General features: G+C 39.7%; 1 protein-coding gene across 16 annotated transcripts in view; it reads right to left on the bottom strand.

The window, feature by feature from the left end:
- Window positions 1-18,788, bottom strand: part of LOC128687353 (cAMP-regulated phosphoprotein 21) — a 369,078-nt gene that overhangs the window by 145,081 nt on the left and 205,209 nt on the right. For all 16 annotated transcript variants that reach the window (XR_011392951.1, XR_011392952.1, XM_070092616.1 and 13 more), the window contains 4 exons: window positions 8,396-8,809; window positions 5,885-6,110; window positions 5,117-5,255; window positions 4,520-4,775 (listed from right to left, as the gene is read on the bottom strand). Coding sequence is in view for 14 of the 16 variants with exons in the window: in XM_070092616.1 (XP_069948717.1) it covers window positions 4,520-4,775; window positions 5,117-5,255; window positions 5,885-6,110; window positions 8,396-8,809 (1,035 nt within the window). In the remaining 2 variants the exon portion in view is untranslated. The remainder of the gene's footprint in view (window positions 1-4,519; window positions 4,776-5,116; window positions 5,256-5,884; window positions 6,111-8,395; window positions 8,810-18,788) is intronic.

Below are 18,788 nucleotides of genomic sequence, written 5' to 3'. Positions count from 1 at the left end.
TTTTCGGGCCACCCTGCCTTGGTGGGAATCGGCCAGTGTGATAATATAAAAAATAATAATTTTAAATGTAAAACAAGAAAGAATATCTAAATTTTTTTACATACTTTCAAATGTTGAAAAAACGTATATATATGCGTTTGGACCATTTAAGGGTTAAAGTGCAAGCATTGTACTTCCATTTCCAGGACTCAAGACTGGCTAACTGGTTTCCATGAACCCCTTCCCTGCTCACACTCCAACAGGTCGTCAGGTCCAAAAAACCATTCGTCTCCATTCACTCCTAACATGCTCACGCACGCTTGCTGAAAGTCCAAGCCCCTTGCCCACAAAACCTCATTTACCCCCTCCCTCTAACCCTTTTAGGCACGACACCTACCCGGCCTTCCTTTCCCTACAGATTTATATGCTCTCCAAGTCATTTTACTTTGTTCCATTCTCTATAAATGACCAAATATCCTCACATTTTTGTGGTGGAGAACCAGCTGAATCACAGGCAGGCAAGGGTCTCTAAAAGTGAGAGTTTACGACTAGCGAACAGAGGCATGCACAACCTAAATACTTGAAACACAACCACCACCACCACCAGTACAGCCACCACTGCCACCAGCACAGCCACCACTGCCACCACTGTCACCCTTACAACTTCTTGAAAGCACCATTACCACCACCTACCTTACTGTTTGTCACATTTATCTTTAATTATAATGAACATAAGCACTGTAATTTGATCATCAAGAGTGCTATCTTTTATTATTTGGTAACTGATAACAGCTTTAAGCAGATTATAAATGTGCATTTGAAATTATCTCAACAATCGGCATGCAAAAGAAAACTCAAACATGGCCTAAGGATATTCACACATATAAGAAAGCATGAGTGATCTGTGATAAACATGTTTTACCCCTTCAAGTTCCAAGCCTTGATCTGATTATTCCATTCAAGACTGACATACCTGTAGGTTATTTTGGAGTGAACTCTAGCCATAGATGACAATGTTTATTACTCTCATAAAATACCGTCTTAAGCCTGGATATTTTAGGTACAAAAAGTGATCACTAACCTCCTCCTCATATCCATTCCTCATTACTGTCATCCTACCTTCTTCTCATCCCTCCTCCTTCCTCTCCTTTTCTGATTTATCTACCTTTTTCCTCCTTTCACCTTAAAACAGTTCTCATTCATTAAACCATACCACGGGCAGGATTTGAACCCGCGGGTTCAAATCCCGCCCGTGGTATGGTTTGTTTGCAATCGTGTCATTACGATTTCGTGAGTCTCATTCATTAAATAAATATGTGTAGAATGCCTGTAGGCAATTCCATGCATCACTGTCCTAGTGGCTCAGTAACAGACCAGACCTTCCAGTTGATGGACTGATTAATCACACTGTTGGCACTTACTATATGCAATCTAATGCAGGTACCACATCCCAGCTGATCAGGAATTGACAAGAGAAACTTATCAAGTTTCCTCTAGTCAGGGGTCTGTTGGTAATTTCCCTTTTACTATATGAAAGATGTTGAAAAGTCTTGGTCCCTTACACTTATTATTTCTTAGTGTACTCATTGCCACCCTGCTTTCAGTAAGGGTTATTGCATCATCTGCCAAGTCTCTTGCTTTTGTAAAGTGATTTCAGTGTGCAGATTTGGGACCAGTTCCTTCAGAATCTCCAGGATATAAATTATGATGCATCTTTCTTGTCTATGTTACAGGGGTTGCAGTTTAAGAGACTGAGTGCTCCCAATAACTTAGGTGCTTGACTGAATTCATAAGGGTACAGAAGGTTCTCTGTACTTTTTCCATTACGGTGATTTTGCCTGTTTCAAAAGGAGGCTGTTTATGTACAGCAATATTCCAATGTACAGAGAACAAGCAGAGTTAGCTTTAAGTAAAAATAAAACTTCTTATGCATTTAATAAGTAAGACTGTGGTATATGCAGCATCACCAGCAAACCTCAAACCTCCACATCCCTCCATTGCCACAACTTTTCCCTCCTGCCTCGTACCGTATTAAGTCAAACTACAAAATGAATATTTTTATCTCCAACAGTACATATAGTAGCATGCTAATTTTACTAATATGAATTTTTTCATATATAAAATTATTCATTCATATTTTTAAATTTAATACTATCAGCTTTTATGTACGTACTACAAGGATTTTGGGAGGGTACTGAGAACTTTTTAGTTACCCACCAAAATTAAGTAGTATCCATTTATGAGCAGGAATGAAGAGGCACTGACAGCAGAGGGTCTACTCTACTACATTTCATATGATAGCTGTTTGGAATCAAGTACAGTAAAGCTCAGAAAGAAATACAAAATATTCTTGGGAAATACAGCAGATTTGGAAATGTGATTTATGTGGTAAACTGAAATACTGTATCACTATCAAAGTTCTAAAGAAAAATAATGAAGAAAAATTTATGTGAATTCCACTGCAAGTCAGAAAAAAAATATTTATCCCATGTAGTTATAAACCATAATGAGAATGCTGTAGAAATACAAAAAAAAAAAAAAATTGGAAATCTTTGCACTCAGGTTTGCATAATAGACACAAGTATAATACATAAAGGCAACTAACTACCTTTCCATCAAAAATTCACAAAGAAACAACAAACTGTAGTTACACATATTAAGTAATTTTTTATCTTCAATATGAATGCTACAAAGCCTTTTTTATTTTTAAAACTTTATACTATTATGAAACAGCTGACGTGTTATAAAAAAAATTATGATACATATGTATTGCTTCAGCTGCAGAAACATTATAATTTTTTTCAAAATACTGGCCGTCTCCCACCGAGGCAGGGTGACCTGAAGAAGAAATGAAAGTTTTTCCTTCTCCTTACATTTAGTAATTTATACAGGAGGAGTTAAAACATCATGTTTGCTATAAATTACACTAGACTGTTAAATTTGCCTGTAACAACATATGAGTACAGAGATAAAATTACAGGTATAATAAACATTTTGAAAGTGCTAAAGTGCTACAGCACTTCTGACAAAACATTTTCCATTTACATTAGACAAATAATTCACCAGCCAGGTAGTAGTTAAGAAACAATGTTCAATTAGAGATTTGCTATTAACCTGCAAACTTGTAAGAAACTTTATATGATGTTTCTGTCCATCCTGGACGAAAACGATGTTAAAGGTTCCAACAGTGTGTTAATGGTGAACTGCTTCAGCGACAGTAGTGTGACTTGCATTTTTCAATTAGAGATCTTGGACTACCTGGCTAGCTTCCATGTACTATATCATAATAAAAATATAGATATCTACACTCCAAAAAGATTATAAAAGCCTAAAAAAGTTTTCAGATTAAAACAGTATAGACTATCACTACCACAACAATGTTTATATTATGATTTTCAATTAAACTGCAATTGAACGAAGACACTGTATACCCGAGGTTGAGAAATTGGCTTACTACAATCCTGCATTAGTTTTTAACACATCAGCCATGTCACTTGTTACACAACCAGTTTTATTGGCAATATTAAAGTCTCTGTTTCTTAGGTTAAAAAATGAGTTGTGCACCTTTACAATGCCAGGAGTGGCATCCTCCCAAGGTTTTCAAAATTATCAGCTATGCTTGGGATTTACACTATACAAGATTTCTTTAGAAGTCCTTATTTGTCCAATTTAAAAATCAAAATAGCTTTTATTATTTAAAAAAATATGCACTACTACACAGCATAAGGAAAGTAGTACTATAATAAAATGCAATGAAACTTCATAAAAAAATATTCATTCAGTAGTTTCTTGATGAGTATTACCATAACTTTAAGCTTTTTTGAATAACTATGATGCACAGCACCTCTTAAATTTTCCTACAGATTACAAGATTATTATTTCCAAGTAAATCTATAATATGACTACAGAATATTACTGTTTTATTCTTTCAGTATCACGATATAATGTCATTAGTACTTCTGAGCTCATTGCTCTACCAATAACTGGTATAGCTTAAGCATTAATTAAGAATATCACTTTAAAATTTATGAATATTATTCAAAGAACTTTTATTAAATATGAGTAGGGAAATGTGTTTTCCCTTAGTGGAAGGCAAGTTTATTTAAAAAAGGCAAGACTTCATTTAAAAATGTTGTTAAGCTTATCAATAGCGAAATCATTATGAAGCGAATGGTCTGTGCAACCATGTCAATACAATGTGGTTGCCTATTTTGTCTGAAACAATTCAAATCAATTGACAATCAAAATTTGTCTGGTTGTCATACAAAAGAGAATACTCTACTGTATTTTCTAATTACCATTTGAGGCTCAAAATCTCTTATATAGAAGCACACCATCACTAATCAGAAAATATGTTAAAATTTAGTGTAAAGAACTAGCATTAGAATAATAATTGACAAATTGTATAAAATGAAATGATTAAAATGAAGGTATGGATGTAATTCCAAGACAAAATAAAAAAAAAGGTTATATGGTACAATTTTTTAGTCATACCTTTCATCTGTGAAATACACATAGTACCCATTACCAAAAAACTAACCTTATAATTTGACCCATCATCAAAGGATGAGGAGTCCCTCTTAAGGATCGATCTCTTCGGCTCATCTGGCACCAGAAGATCGTCTCGGCAGTGATCTCTGAAACGCGTCTCAGGAAGACGGGTATTTCGTGTCTTATTAACAATAACGGCAGTTCCAGCTTGGTCAACATTATGCTCTAGTCCAAAGAATGCAGCACACCGATGGACAAGCATTCGTTGGTAAGAAGACATTGGAGGAAATTTATGGTGGGTTCGTCTGATAGAAGAAATACAAACATGTTTATCATCTAAGTAAAAATAGAGAATTAACTTGAAAAAATATTTTATGCTATAACTTTGTCTTATATCAAGTCTCACAAAAAACTTTAATTTTACATAATGTTACTTACAAACACTTGTGAACTATTAATTATCTTTCGGAAATTTACTTATCACCCATTGTTTTCCATGGTTTCCCCACACAATTATATAACAATAAAGTAAGTTATGTGCTTCTGAATAACAGCAATTTATACTTCTGGCAAAAAAAAAAAAAAAAAAAAAAAAAAAAAAAAGATTTGGATAATATTAAAAGAAGAAAAAATGAAGCCAACTTACTTGGTATCCTTAACAAGGCTGACTAGTTCATGTTCAATCTTAAGTAGCATCATACGGTCTTTTTGGTTCTTGTGTAAAGTTTGAATTATGAACTGCTGTAAATCTACCCCACTACTGTCTGTATACTCCATTGATGAGTCTGATAAAGGTATTACATTATATTAAAAAGATATTGCATAAACAAAGTAACTTTCAAAATTGAGATTACTGCATTACACTTAACATTTACTCAATTAATAATTCATCACTAAAATGGTTTACCTGCAAAACAGATTTTAGCATTAGAAACTGGCACAAAATGATAAGTAATTGGTAATCCTATGAACAATAATTATCAAACTGTAAACACACTGATAGTAGAGCAGTTAATACTTCATTTGCAATGTAATGAATTATACTGAAATATAATTTACATAATCCAATATAAAAAGAATTTATACATACAAAGAGCTTTGAATTATTCAAATAATAGTATGCTAAGACATATGTACTGATTACTATATTTATTAAAAAGAATTTTACTGTAAGTGGTTTCTTCAGTTCTTAATGTCTTGATCAGCGTACATGTGTTTTCTACCCAAAATTTGTTAGTATCACCTACGTAATATTTTCCTAGACTACTTACACAATTAACAGCCAAGATATACACAATATGGAAATCGCTGTAGGAAAATGTCAAAGAAACAAAACGTTGTACAGAACTTTTTACCCCTAAATTTTTTTCTTGTAGAATCAAAATTTGTAAACATTTTGAGGTTTTTGACTAACCTCTAGAGAGACAAGGAGAGGAGCCATCAAATGATCCTTGTGAAGATCCTTGATGCTTAAGTCTCCTACGGCCTCCACCGCCTGATGATACTGTGAGGGTGTTTCCACCACTGTTGGTGTTGCAGTGCGAGGAAGGTGCAGCAGACTCCAGCAGTTCTGGTGGAGGAGAGGAGTCCTCTTGCATGGCATGACTTCGTTGCAAGAGTTTAGCCTTTCCCCCATGGTGCTAAAAATAAAGAAAATAAAGTTTTATGGTACCAATAATTTAATTACAAAGTACTGTAACTAAATCAAAGCTCATTATCTAATTAGTGCCCAAATAATTATAATAATAAAAATATAATCAGCAAAATAAATTATAGGCACTACAGTGGCCACAAAAAAAATCTATACATTTCCAAAGCAAAAAAAAAATCTATACACTAGATTCTGGTGTATGCATTTCACTTGAATTCCCACCATAAGAAAAGTGGCCAGAGCTTGTGATGGCTTAGTGTACTGGAGACCGTCTTGTTCCAACGTTCCCCACCACCCCACATTTCAGTTCTCTTCCAGAGCTCGATGATGAAAGAGGAGTGTTGCGCTGTTACTCACTGCTCATTTTGTCCCTCGACCACGAACTTTGCCATGCTATGTCTCTGCTCCAAATCGTCAGAATGGGTCGAACTAAGCTTTCAATTGTAGAGAATACTCGTGCATTCACCATCCTAGTCACCAGAATTGCCATCCTAGTCACCAGAAGGTGACTAGGATGGCAATTTACAACCTCAAGAAAACAGCTGCCTCACTCCCACCTGACACCATACCACCTAGGAAAGTGGGGTCTGGGGCCTCCAAAAAAGACTTCTCTTTGCACAGACAAGATCCTGAAGAGGGAAGTGTTATCAGCGCCTGCCATAACAGGCGCAGACCTCAAGAAAAAGCATCCTGCACTCCCGAAAGACATCACAGTGCAAACCATTCAGCACCGACTGCAAAAGGACCTGAAAATGCCTGCTCGACATGCTGCCAAGAAGCCCATGCTAACTGAAGCCATGAAGAAGAAACAGCTTCAGTTCTGCAAGTGGTACGAGGACTGGACCTCAGACCAGTGGCAGAAGGTGATGTTCAGTGAAGAGAGTGCCTTCAGGCTCGTCAGGAGCGGCTCTAAGACCGTCCGTCTTCCCAGTGGTGTGTCCCATGATGACCCGCAGTATGCCATGAAGAGAGAAGCACCCTGACAGTGTTATGGTTTGGGGTGCTTTTAGTGGTTATAAGGGCAGAGGTGGACTGTACTTTCTTCCTAAGAACATTACTATGAAGGGAATTAATTATATCAAGGTGTTAAGGGACCACATGTTGACATTTTGGATCATTCACAAATGTGTTTTTTTTATGCATGATGGTGCCCCTGCCCATAAGTCAAAAGCAGTGAAAAAGTTCCTCAAGGACAATAATATCAGTGTTTTGGAGTGGCCAGGCAATTCTTCTGACCTAAATCCTATCGAGAATGCCTGGCATGTGATGAAAAATGAGATTGCAAAAGTTCGACCCACCAATATCACGGACCTGAAGGAGGCACTGAAGAAGCTTTGGATCTATGTGGATGCCTCCTTCTTCTCCACCCTCGCCACTTCGATGCCCAGGTGACTTCAGATGGTGATAAAGAACAAGGGTAACATGAACAAGTACTAATTGGAAGCTAAAAAGTGAAAATAAAATTCAAGTACACACATTTTGTTGCATTTTTTCGTTTTATTGTCCAAAAATTGTTCATGTATGGATTTTTTTGGCCGCCACTGTACAGTACACTAGTTGACATCTATCACTCATGGAAAGCAGATTATAGGTACTTTCACTAGCATGCACTCTTCTTTCCTTAGCTACATTCACATTCCATAATCACTTAGTTCTCAAACATTTCATTTTCTTCAATGGTGATTTTCAGTCAATTCTATTTTCACATTTATTTATTATTCTTCATATCCCAATGGCTTTGTTCTCATAACAACCAAACTAATAATATTTCGTCAAATGTTTCAAATGCTTCGTGAAAAATCTTAAACACTTGATGGATCTGAACTCAATGAAGTTAATCTCATACAGAAGTTATTATTATGGGAAAGCTTTAAACCCATAAGGGTCCTTCAGCACCAGGGAAATGGGAGCAATTGGGCTTCATCCGAGGATTGGGATGGTAGCTCCATTTCCTCGGATAAAGATCAAGGATCAGAAATTATCTAATTGTTTCAAAATGAAGAACTTGTAAATATAAATAAAACTGCTATTGCTTTGGGTTGCTAATACTTTTTATGCATTATAGTATTAAATAGATGTATAAGCTATTATTATTCATTAAAAATCAAGTATTAAATTTGTATGGGACATCTTCCAATTGTAAAGATGAAGTAATATGTATTCACAGCATGCTGAGGGTAGCTCCAATCCCTTGGATCAAGAGTCATTCACAAGTATGAAGACACATCTTCCCTAACCTCCCCTTAGAAAAAATGAGATTTGAAAGTAACTCACCCTATGTCTGGCTGAGGTAACTAGTGGAGCTTCTTTGTCTGAGTCTGTTGAGCGTTGTTGGTGTAGCTCCAAGGACTTGGAGCGTCCCTGACCCTGGGCCGAATGCCCCTGGCTGCCATGATTTGGCCCAGCATGATTCGATCCACCATGACCCAACCCACCATGGCCCACCTGAGTGTTCAGCCCTCCACCTCCCCCACCATCTCCTCCACCTCCTCCTCCAGGCCCTGGACCATGTGGTGGGCCACTTTGGTGGTGTGTGAAATTAGCTGAAGGTGATGATGGAGACACTCCGCGTGCACCAGGTGGAGTGGGTGGTGGAGTGTGAGGGTGTGGATGTGTAGGTGGTGTGTCCGGCAGCAAATCTCCACCATCATCCACACCCTCATCACAGTCATCATCCAACAGAGAAACCTGGAATAACATTCATATTAATAAATACAGAGCATCAAGTTTAAATGATATGATCATATACTGAACAGATGCCTTCATACAGTCATAAAACAAACAAAAAACTTAACAGTCTACCATGAAAAAAATAAATCCTAGACATGTTAGAGAATTAATTTAAATTTCTCATCTCTGTGACACTCTGGATGATGTGTGCATTGTTCACTGATCAGGTTCATGTGGTTTGGATGACTTATTAAACGGACACTGCCTTGTCCTTACTTTGGGAAAGCTCAGTAAGCTCCAAGCCTCTGCCTTGTCCTTACTTTGGGAAAGCTCAGTAAGCTCCAAGCCTCTGCCTTGTCCTTACTTTGGGAAAGCTCAGTAAGCTCCAAGCCTCTGCCTTGTCCTTACTTTGGGAAAGCTCAGTAAGCTCCAAGCCTCCGAACCTTTAACATTGCATTGCATAATATTAATTTCTTTCAGAAAATTACTGTATCTTGGTAGATTTACTGTACATTACAGAACATATGATGAGCTTATTGCTAAAAGAAAAACGTAGCTATCTTATAAGCACAAACCACCCCAAAAATTAAAAAAAAAATGAAAATAACGAAAAGAAGTATTTCAAGGCATCAACACGTAACATTGTTATATTAATGGTATACAATACCAGCAAGTAAATAAGAATCGCAATGATTTGGTCTCTTTCAGTGCTGACCAGACCTAACAAATCTCCCATATATGTATTACTGCTGATACAGCAAATAAAAGGCCATAAAATTTGAAATTTCCATCCAGAAGAAGCAAAACGTTTCCTGTCACCTGTTTCAAAAATATTGTTAAAAGGCACCTCATTAATCTGCCAGAGCCCACATTTGGCCGAGTGGAGAAGATATTACGTACTTTGATGCAGAGTGTGAAGGTTCGAATCCAATCCTGCTGTGGACTGAGATAATATTTGTAAATAATTTCGCCTGTCTGCGAACTGTGACGCGATATATATATATATATATATATATATATATATATATATATATATATATATATATATATATATATATATATATATATATATATATATATATATATATATATATGACGTGCCGAATAGGTAAAACTGGTCAATTAGCAAGAACTCATTTAAAATAAAGTCATTTCTAAAATTTTCTCTTATACATTTAAAGATATATTTTTTTCATTTATGTTAATATAAAAATTAATAATTTTGTACCAAAAGAATCTTAGGAAACTTACCTAACCTTATTATAACAAGAGCAATTTAATTTAGCTTAATCCAACTAGATATATTTTTTTAGCTAGATTCAGAATATTTTGCGAAATTATTGCATACACAAATTTTCATTTGCCCTATTCGGCAAGAAGTGCATTGCTATTTAAGCCAAAATCGCAAGTTTTACTTATTCGGCACGACATATAAACTGTAGCAGCGGTGAAAAACAACTCCAGAGTAACAGAAGGCCAGTACAGACTCCTAAATACCGTATGAACCAATCACAATATACCAAAAAGGAACGGAAGACAGACCTAAAAGCTTAAATGCCAGCTGAACCGCTCAGAATAACATCAATTAACGAATACAGAAGAATGCCACCAACGAAGCTCAAGGCACGTGCTGCACACTAAGAGGAAAACTCAGTAGCACTGAGTGAAACTTGGCAACGAGTGACCGTAGACTTAATCACCATCACATGTTTTCCTGGCACACCGTCCACTAGCATAAAACTGTGACGAGATATACAGGTATTAGCAGCCATCGATGGTAAGAGAATGATAATTTTAAGAGGAAGAGCGGGGAGGGGATTCCTTTCATCGACGTTCGTTAATTTCCAGGTCCCCTGGTAGCATATTAATATGAAATTATTCAAAGATAAATATATTTTGTGTCTTCTTTACATCACACAGTAATCAACTACTAAAACGTAAATTTTATATAAAGATGGCCATCACACTGACGAATATATATATAATCTAAGAATGTCGATCACAATGATATTTTACCTAAAGATGTTAATCACACTGACTTCTATTAATTAAAGATGTCCATTAACCTGACGGATATTTTACCCCAAAAATGTCTGTCAGGCAGATATATATTTTACGTAACGATCTCTATAGACTACACCTCTGTACCTTATCTACAAATTCCAAAAGATGTGTATGAGAGGGCTATATGCTACACTACACATATTAAATATAGCATATCTAAGTAAACACTATTAGAGGTCATTACAAGGCACAACTATTCTGTAACTAATTATAACCTATGAATTTTAAATACTTGAATTCACTTCCATAATATATATATATATATATATATATATATATATATATATATATATATATATATATATATATATATATATATATATATATATATATATATATATATATATATATATATATATATATATATATATATATATATATATATATATATATATATATATATATATATATATGGAAGTACCACCTCTATGGCTGGACTGGGGACCCTCATCCTCAGAGAAGACAATAAACGTACCTCAGGGAAAACTCAAGGTTCTCCCCGGAGCTGTTTGAATATTTTCTTCTCCTACCACCCCCTATATTTGATATTCTATGTGAACATTTATTAATAAACAGAGTACATTTGCAAAAAAACATAAACATGAATACAATGGCACAATGTATCAAAGATCATGAATTTCCTCCAGCTTCTCCGAGGCTGGACGCGAGCCAAGCATGCAGCAAGCATTTCCCTTCTGGATACCTGGAGGTTATTCCGGGGATCAACGCCCCCGCAGCCCGGTCCATGACCAGGCCTCCCGATGGATCAGGGCCTGATCAACTAGGCTGTTACTGCTGGCCGCACGCAGTCCAACATACGAGCCACATCCCGGCTGATCCGGCACTGACTTTAGGTATCTGTCCAGCTCTCTCTTGAAGGCAGCCAGGGGTTTATTGGCAATTCCCCTAATGCTTGATGGGAGGCTGTTGAACAGTCATGGGCCCCGGACACTTATGGTGTTTTCCCTTAGTGTACCAATGGCGCCCCTACTTTTAATTGGGGGCATTTTGCATCGTCTGCCCAGTCTTTTACTTTCGTAGGGAGTGATTTCTGTGTGCAGATTTGGGACCATTCCTTCCAAGATTTTCCAAGTGTAGATTATGATATATCTCTCCCTCCTGCGTTCCAACGAGTACAAGTCAAGTGCTTCGAAGCGTTCCTAGTAGTTAAGGTGCTTGACAGAACTTATACGTGCAGTAAAGGATCTCTGTACACTCTCTAGATCTGCAATTTCACCTGCTTTGAATGGAGATGTTAATGTACAGCAGTATTCCAGCCTAGAGAGAACAAGTGATTTGAAAAAAGATCATCATGGGCTAGGCATCTCTCGTTTTGAACGTTCTCATTATCCATCCTATCATTTTCTTTGCACGTGCGATCGTGGCACTGTTGTGATCCTTGAAAGAGAGATCCTCAGACATTACTACTCCCAGGTCCCTTACATTATTTTTCCGTTCTATTGTATGGCCAGAGTCTGTAGTATACTCTGTTCTAGTTATTATCTCCTCCAGTTTTCCATAACGGAGTAGTTGAAATTTGTCCTCATTGAACATCATATTGTTTACCGTTGCCCACTGGAAAACTTTGTTTATATCTTCTTGGAGGTTAACCGCGTCCTCAGCAGATGACAGCCTCATGCAGATTCTAGTATCATCCGCAAAGGATGATACGGTGCTGTGATGTATATCTCTGTCTATGTCTGATATGAGGATGAGGAATAAGATGGGGGCGAGTACTGTGCCTTGTGGAACAGAGCTCTTCACTATGGCAGCCTCCGATTTAACTCTGTTGACCACTACTCTTTGTGTTCGATTTGTTAGGAAGTTGAAGATCCATCTCCCCACTTTCCCAGTTATTCCTTTAGCACGTATTTTATGGGCTATTACGCCATGAACGCATTTGTCAAATGCTTTTGCAAAATCTGTGTGGATGGCTACGCTGAGGCGCTGGATCATGAAAGTGGCTTCCCTTGGGTCCCTGGTGGTGTCGATGAGTCTGGAACCCAATTCTTTAAGGAAACGTGTAGCATTTTTTCCCCATGATCCCAAGGTCTCTGATCCCACTGGGACAAATTGATACTGTTGGCTTATGTCCCTGTACTTGCTGATCTTGTACTCCTCCCTGTGGTCAGCAGCTCCTCCCTGTCGCCCCACAATTTGATGGATATAGGTGTCAGCCAGTGTGGACACACAGGTATAGTCCCATGCTAAGAGCTTGCCATTCTTCCAAGGACAGACGGTGATCCCGTCGGGGTGGTTTGCTGGGTTGTGGGTATTGTTGGCTGCTAGTGATCGGGGCTCCCTCTCGGCTGGGCATCCAGCTGTAGCAAGGGTTCTCTTAATGATGTCGTTGACCTCATTGTGTCTTGCATGCCAGCCCTTGGTTTTGGAACAGTTAAGACCATGTAGACTGTATTAGTCTGCTTGTGCTTCGCCACAAATACACGTATATTCTGTGTGAATTGGGGCAGCAAGGCACAGAGCCACTACAATACGGAGGGTCTTAGGGTCGAGTCGCGTTCCCATTGCCGATATGGGAACTATTTGGAGGAAGTCCCCAGAGTGAGGTGCGCTCACAGCCTGGAGACGGGCAATCTCCCTATCTGATGTTGCAGCCCTGAGCATGCTGGCAAGCACCTTTTCAGCGATCGGGCCATCCCAGCTTGACTGTTTGTGAGCCAGTGCTGCACTAGGGTTTGGTGCTGGAGCAGCAAGTCTCCCATTCAGTGATGGCACTGGCATAGCTAGGGTCTTCTATTCCTGCTGAGTCACTGAGGGTATCAGGAAGAATTTGTCTTATCAACTCGTTTGATGCTATGGAAGAGGATAGGAAAGCAGGTAGAGCAATCTGGGAGGATCTGCGTACTCCTAGCCCTCCAAGCGTGACCGGAAGTGAGGCTTGCAACCACTGTCCATCTTCAAGGGAAAGATTCAATACACTCTCTAGCATGGTCTTAAGGAGAGAGTCATATTCCTTGAGTTTTGGACTACTGAAGGCTGGGGAGCATCTCAGAAAGTAGGTAAGTTTTGGGATTGGCAGGCACCTGGTGAGTAGGTAGAAGGCATCGTGTGTGTCAATGTCTTTCATCCTTCTTTCCATCGTCCGGAGGTCTGAGACTTTTTTTCTAGGATCAGATCGATGGCATTGGACCCAAGAGGAGCACCAAGGAGAGTGCTACTGGCTGGATCAATGGCTCGTGCTCCTGGTAAAAAAGCGCTAATATTCTGGATCATCTGTTGATTGGTAGAAACTATTTCACATTTGGTGTGGTTTAAAGAAAGGCCCAGGCTTTCTCCCATGTCTTTAATTTTACTGATGTCCTCTAGGAGAGATTCTGTTGTGCCCGCTAGGGTACCATCGTCCAGGAACCAGATATTGAGCTCACTAGAGAATGCTTCTATATATATTATATATATTATATATTATATATATATATATATATATATATATATATATATATATATATATATATATATATATATATATATATATAAGTAAAACTTGCAAATTTGGCTTAAATAACAACGCTCTTCTTGCCGAAAAAGCAAGGACTTTAAATGAGTTCTTGGTAACTGACCAGTTTTACCTATTCGGCACGACATACACACGTGCAGCACGAGTGTGTGTGTGTGTGTGTGTATATACTCACCTATTTGTACTCACCTATTTGTGGTTGCAGGGGTCGAGTCACAGCTCCTGGCACCGCCTCTTCGCTGATTGCTACTAGGTCCTCTCTCTCCCTGCCTCATGAGCTCTATCATACCTCGCCTTAAAACTATGTATGGTTCCCGCCTCCACTACGTCACTTTCTAGGCTATTCCACGGCCTGACTACTCTATGACTGAAGAAATACTTCCTAACATCCCTTTGATTCATCTGAGTCTTCAACTTCCAATTGTGACCTCTTGTGTCTGTGTCCCTTCTCTGGAACATCCCGTCTTTGTCCACCTTGTCTATTCCGCGCAGTATTTTATATGTCGTTATCATGTCTCCCCTGACCCTCCTGTCCTCCAGTGTCGTCAGGCCGATTTCCTTCAACCTTTCTTCGTAGGACAATCCCCGTAGTGTGTGTGTGTGTGTGTGTATGTGTGAGAGAGAGAGAGAGAGAGAGAGAGGAGAGACGAGAGAGAGAGAGAGAAGAGAGGAGAGGGAGAGAGAGAGAGCTGGAGAGAGAGAGAGAGAGGGAGAGAGAGGGAGAGAGAGGGAGAGAGAGGGAGAGAGAGGGAGAGAGAGGGAGAGAGAGGGAGAGAGAGGGAGAGAGAGGGAGGGAGAGAGAGGGAGAGAGAGAGAGAGAGAGAGAGAGAGAGAGAGAGAGAGAGAGAGAGAGAGAGAGAGAGAGAGAGAGAGAGAGAGAGAGAGAGAGAGATGAACTCTTTCTAAGTCATCCTTGAAGGAAACGTCGCGCAACAAAGGATTACTCTGCTCTTCTGTGACTGTCTCTACACGATCCAACTAGTCGCCATTTTGCCACATATTTTTACACTGAATGGGAAGGAGGGGCAGCAATAAACCTGTAGGAGATCATATAGCGCCTTGGGTATGAAAAGCCATCAGATTCGATTCAAAGAAGGGGAGAATAGATCCAATGCTTTAAATGAAAAACCTCTCGCCTGTATCAAGCCCCTCCCTTCCTCCTCACTAGTAACCTTCAAAGTACACGATAATATAACACAAATTCTGCTGTCCTTTTTTATCTACTAAATTAAAATCCGATTCACAGATAACCATTAATTTGGAAAGGAAGTTTAGACGACGTTTCGGTCAGTCCTGGACCAGCAGGGGCCGAAAATATTGAGAGAAAACAAGAGGCTTGATGAGTCTCCAAGGTGCAGCTACTAGCAAAGGTCTTTTCCAAGAGGTGACCCGTCTTAAACCAGAAGAAAGGTTAGGTGAAGATATGACGAGGTCAGAAGAAAGGGCAGGTCAAGAGGTGACGAGGTTAGAAGGGCAGGTGAAGAGGTGACGAGGTCAGAAGAGAGGGCAGCTAAAGACATGACGAGGTCAGAAGGGCAGGTCAAGAGGTGATGAGGTCAGAAGAAAGGGCAATTGAAGACATGATGAGGTCAGAAGAAAGGCCAGGTGAAGACATGACGAGGTCAGAAGAAAAAGCAGGTGAAGAGGTGACGAGATCAGAAGAAAGGGGAGGTGGAGAGGTGACGAGGACAGAAGAAAGGGCAAGTGAAGAGGTGAGGAGAAAATCAGCATACAGATCAGGTGCCTAAAATAAGGCTACACTGCAATCCTGCCGTGAAGGCCGTGCAGGGCCATGTAAGATGGACGTGCAGGGCCACGTAAGACGGACGTGCAGGGCCACGTAAGACGGGCGTGCAGGGCCACGTAGGCGGGCGTGCATTACCTTTTAAGAGGGGCGTGCAGCAGACATGTGTGCTCTTTCATTACCACAAGACGACCACTGGTTTATTCTAGGAGTGAAGCTTCACTAGTAACGATATCACAGTGATGACCTCCTTAATGGCGGAGTATCTGACCTCACTGCTTGTAAACACAACATTCATCAATAAAATGGCGGGGTTAACGCCTGCAGGCATCACCTTTAATGGCCTCGCCTCGCTAGTTACCATCAACACCCAATGAGAACCACAGCTCACCATTATTACATCGCCTTATCGGTGCAATAATAGTATACAATACCAATAAGATGGACTCGTGTGCAATACCTAGGTATCTTTTTTTTTTTTGAAGACATATAATCTTTATATTGAATCGATAAAGCCACTGGTTGGCTATAAGTCTTCCAATAAAGATACCTATATATGCCTAATTATCCCCCTCACCTCACTAGGTTTTTATTTTCTTCTACCTACAAAATAATGCGCCTCAAAATATTATATGGAACGTTACGATCTTTTTCGATTTTTTTTAATAGTTATTTCCAGCTTTATCTTCTTTTCAGGTATCTATCAGTTTTTATTAGGGCTGACCACGCCCCAGGAACCTGTTGTGTGTGGGCGTGGCTTCCTGCGAAGGTCCACTAATGAACACAAGAGCAAGCCATGTCGCATTTAAGTATTCCGGTGTTTTTATCCTAGGCCATAGCAGGTGTTGCAGCACACTCAGCTAGGCCCTAGGGATAAAGTCAGAGGTCAGGATTACCTGCTGTCCGTTTCACCTTGTACCTGCACGCAACTCTCTTCCCACGCCAAATACTACACGCGAATGACCAAAATATGCATAATTTAAGTGCTGAACAGTCGAATACAGTTCGATACCACACTCAAAATTATATTAGTGAAAAGCATGGTGTTAACGAGAGGTACCTAACTCGGTCAAAGATCATTGGCAACTAAACTGTTATATATCACGAGGTAATGATCTCCGTATTACAGAATGACCATCAATGCGTTGGAAACTGTACAGAGAAGGATAACAAAGTTGATTCAGCGCATCAAGAACCTCTCCTACAAAGATAGGCTAAAGGCACCGAATTTGCACTCTCTGGGAAGACACAAAGTTAGGGCAAATATGGTTGAAGAACAACATATGATGGGTCGTACCACAAATTATATTCAATTTTGCAGGTCAAATGTGGCAATCAAGTTGAAGCTGAGAAGTGACTCACACACCTCGGTGATTAAAGTACAAGGGAAAGTACTTAAGCCAGAGGGAACCATCTCAACGTAGGCCAGAGGGTCACAGACAACATAAGATCAAATGGTAAGAATAGTGAGCAACAGAATGAAGACAGAGTGCTGAGGTTAAACGTGAGGTGGACTGGAGAGCACAACGAAGCACCCACAATAGCAACACACTTCAGTAATTGGAAGGCATTATCTTCAGGTGAGATAAGAAATTCTGCGAGACGGAAAACGATGACAAGATAGGAGCAGGAAGGGAAAGGAAGAAGATACAGAGAGAACTAAAAATAAGAGGATAAGTGAAAAAAAGGAAAAACATAATAAACACACACACACACATACACACACACACACACATACACACAAACACAAACACACACACATACACACACACACAAACACACACACACACACACACACACACACACACACACACACACACACACACACACACACACACAAAGTATGCAAAGTCTTGGAAAAGATTATCAGGAGAGTGGTGGAGCACCTGGAACGGAACAAGATTACAAACGACAGCCAGCACGAATTCATGGAAGGCAAATCCTGTGTCACAAACCTACTAGAGTTTTACGACAAGGTAACTGAAGTAAGAAATGAGAGGGAGGGGTGGGTCGATTGCATTTTCTTGGACTGCAAGAAGGCCTTCGACACAGTTCCTCACAAGAGATTAGTACAGAAGCTAGAGGAACAGGCACGTATAACAGGAAGGGTACTGCAACGGATCAGAGAATACCTAACAGGGAGGCAACAGCGAGTCATGGTCCGTGATGAGGTATCACAGTGGGCGCCAGTGACGAGCAGGGTCCCACACGGGTCAGTCCTGGGACCAGTGCTATTCTTGGTATATGTGAACGACATGACGGAAGGGATAGACTCAGAAGTGTCCCTGTTTGCAGATGACGTGAAGTTAATGAGGAGAATTACATCAGACGCGGACCAGACAGGTCTACAAAGAGACCTGGACAGGCTGGATGTGTGGTCCAGAAACTGGCTCCTAGAATTTAACTCCGCCAAATGCAAAGTCATGAAGATCGGAGGAGGGCAAAGAAGACCGCAGACAGTATAGGCTAGGTGGCCAAAGGCTGCAAACCTCACTCAAGGAGGAAGATCTAGGAATGAGTATAATACCGAGTACATCGCCAGAAGCACACATTAACCAAATAACTGCTGCGGCATATGGGCGCTTGGCAAACCTGAGAATAGCGTTCCGGTACCTCAGTAAGGAATCGTTCAAGACTTTATACACTGTGTACGTCAGGCCCATTCTGAAGTACGCAGCACCAGTTTGGAACCCACACCTGGTCAAACACGTCAA

This window comes from Cherax quadricarinatus, chromosome 40 (genome assembly GCF_038502225.1).
Source record: "Cherax quadricarinatus isolate ZL_2023a chromosome 40, ASM3850222v1, whole genome shotgun sequence".
In the NCBI taxonomy this organism is placed as follows: domain Eukaryota; kingdom Metazoa; phylum Arthropoda; class Malacostraca; order Decapoda; family Parastacidae; genus Cherax; species Cherax quadricarinatus.
This window is presented reverse-complemented; position numbering and strand designations above follow the sequence as displayed.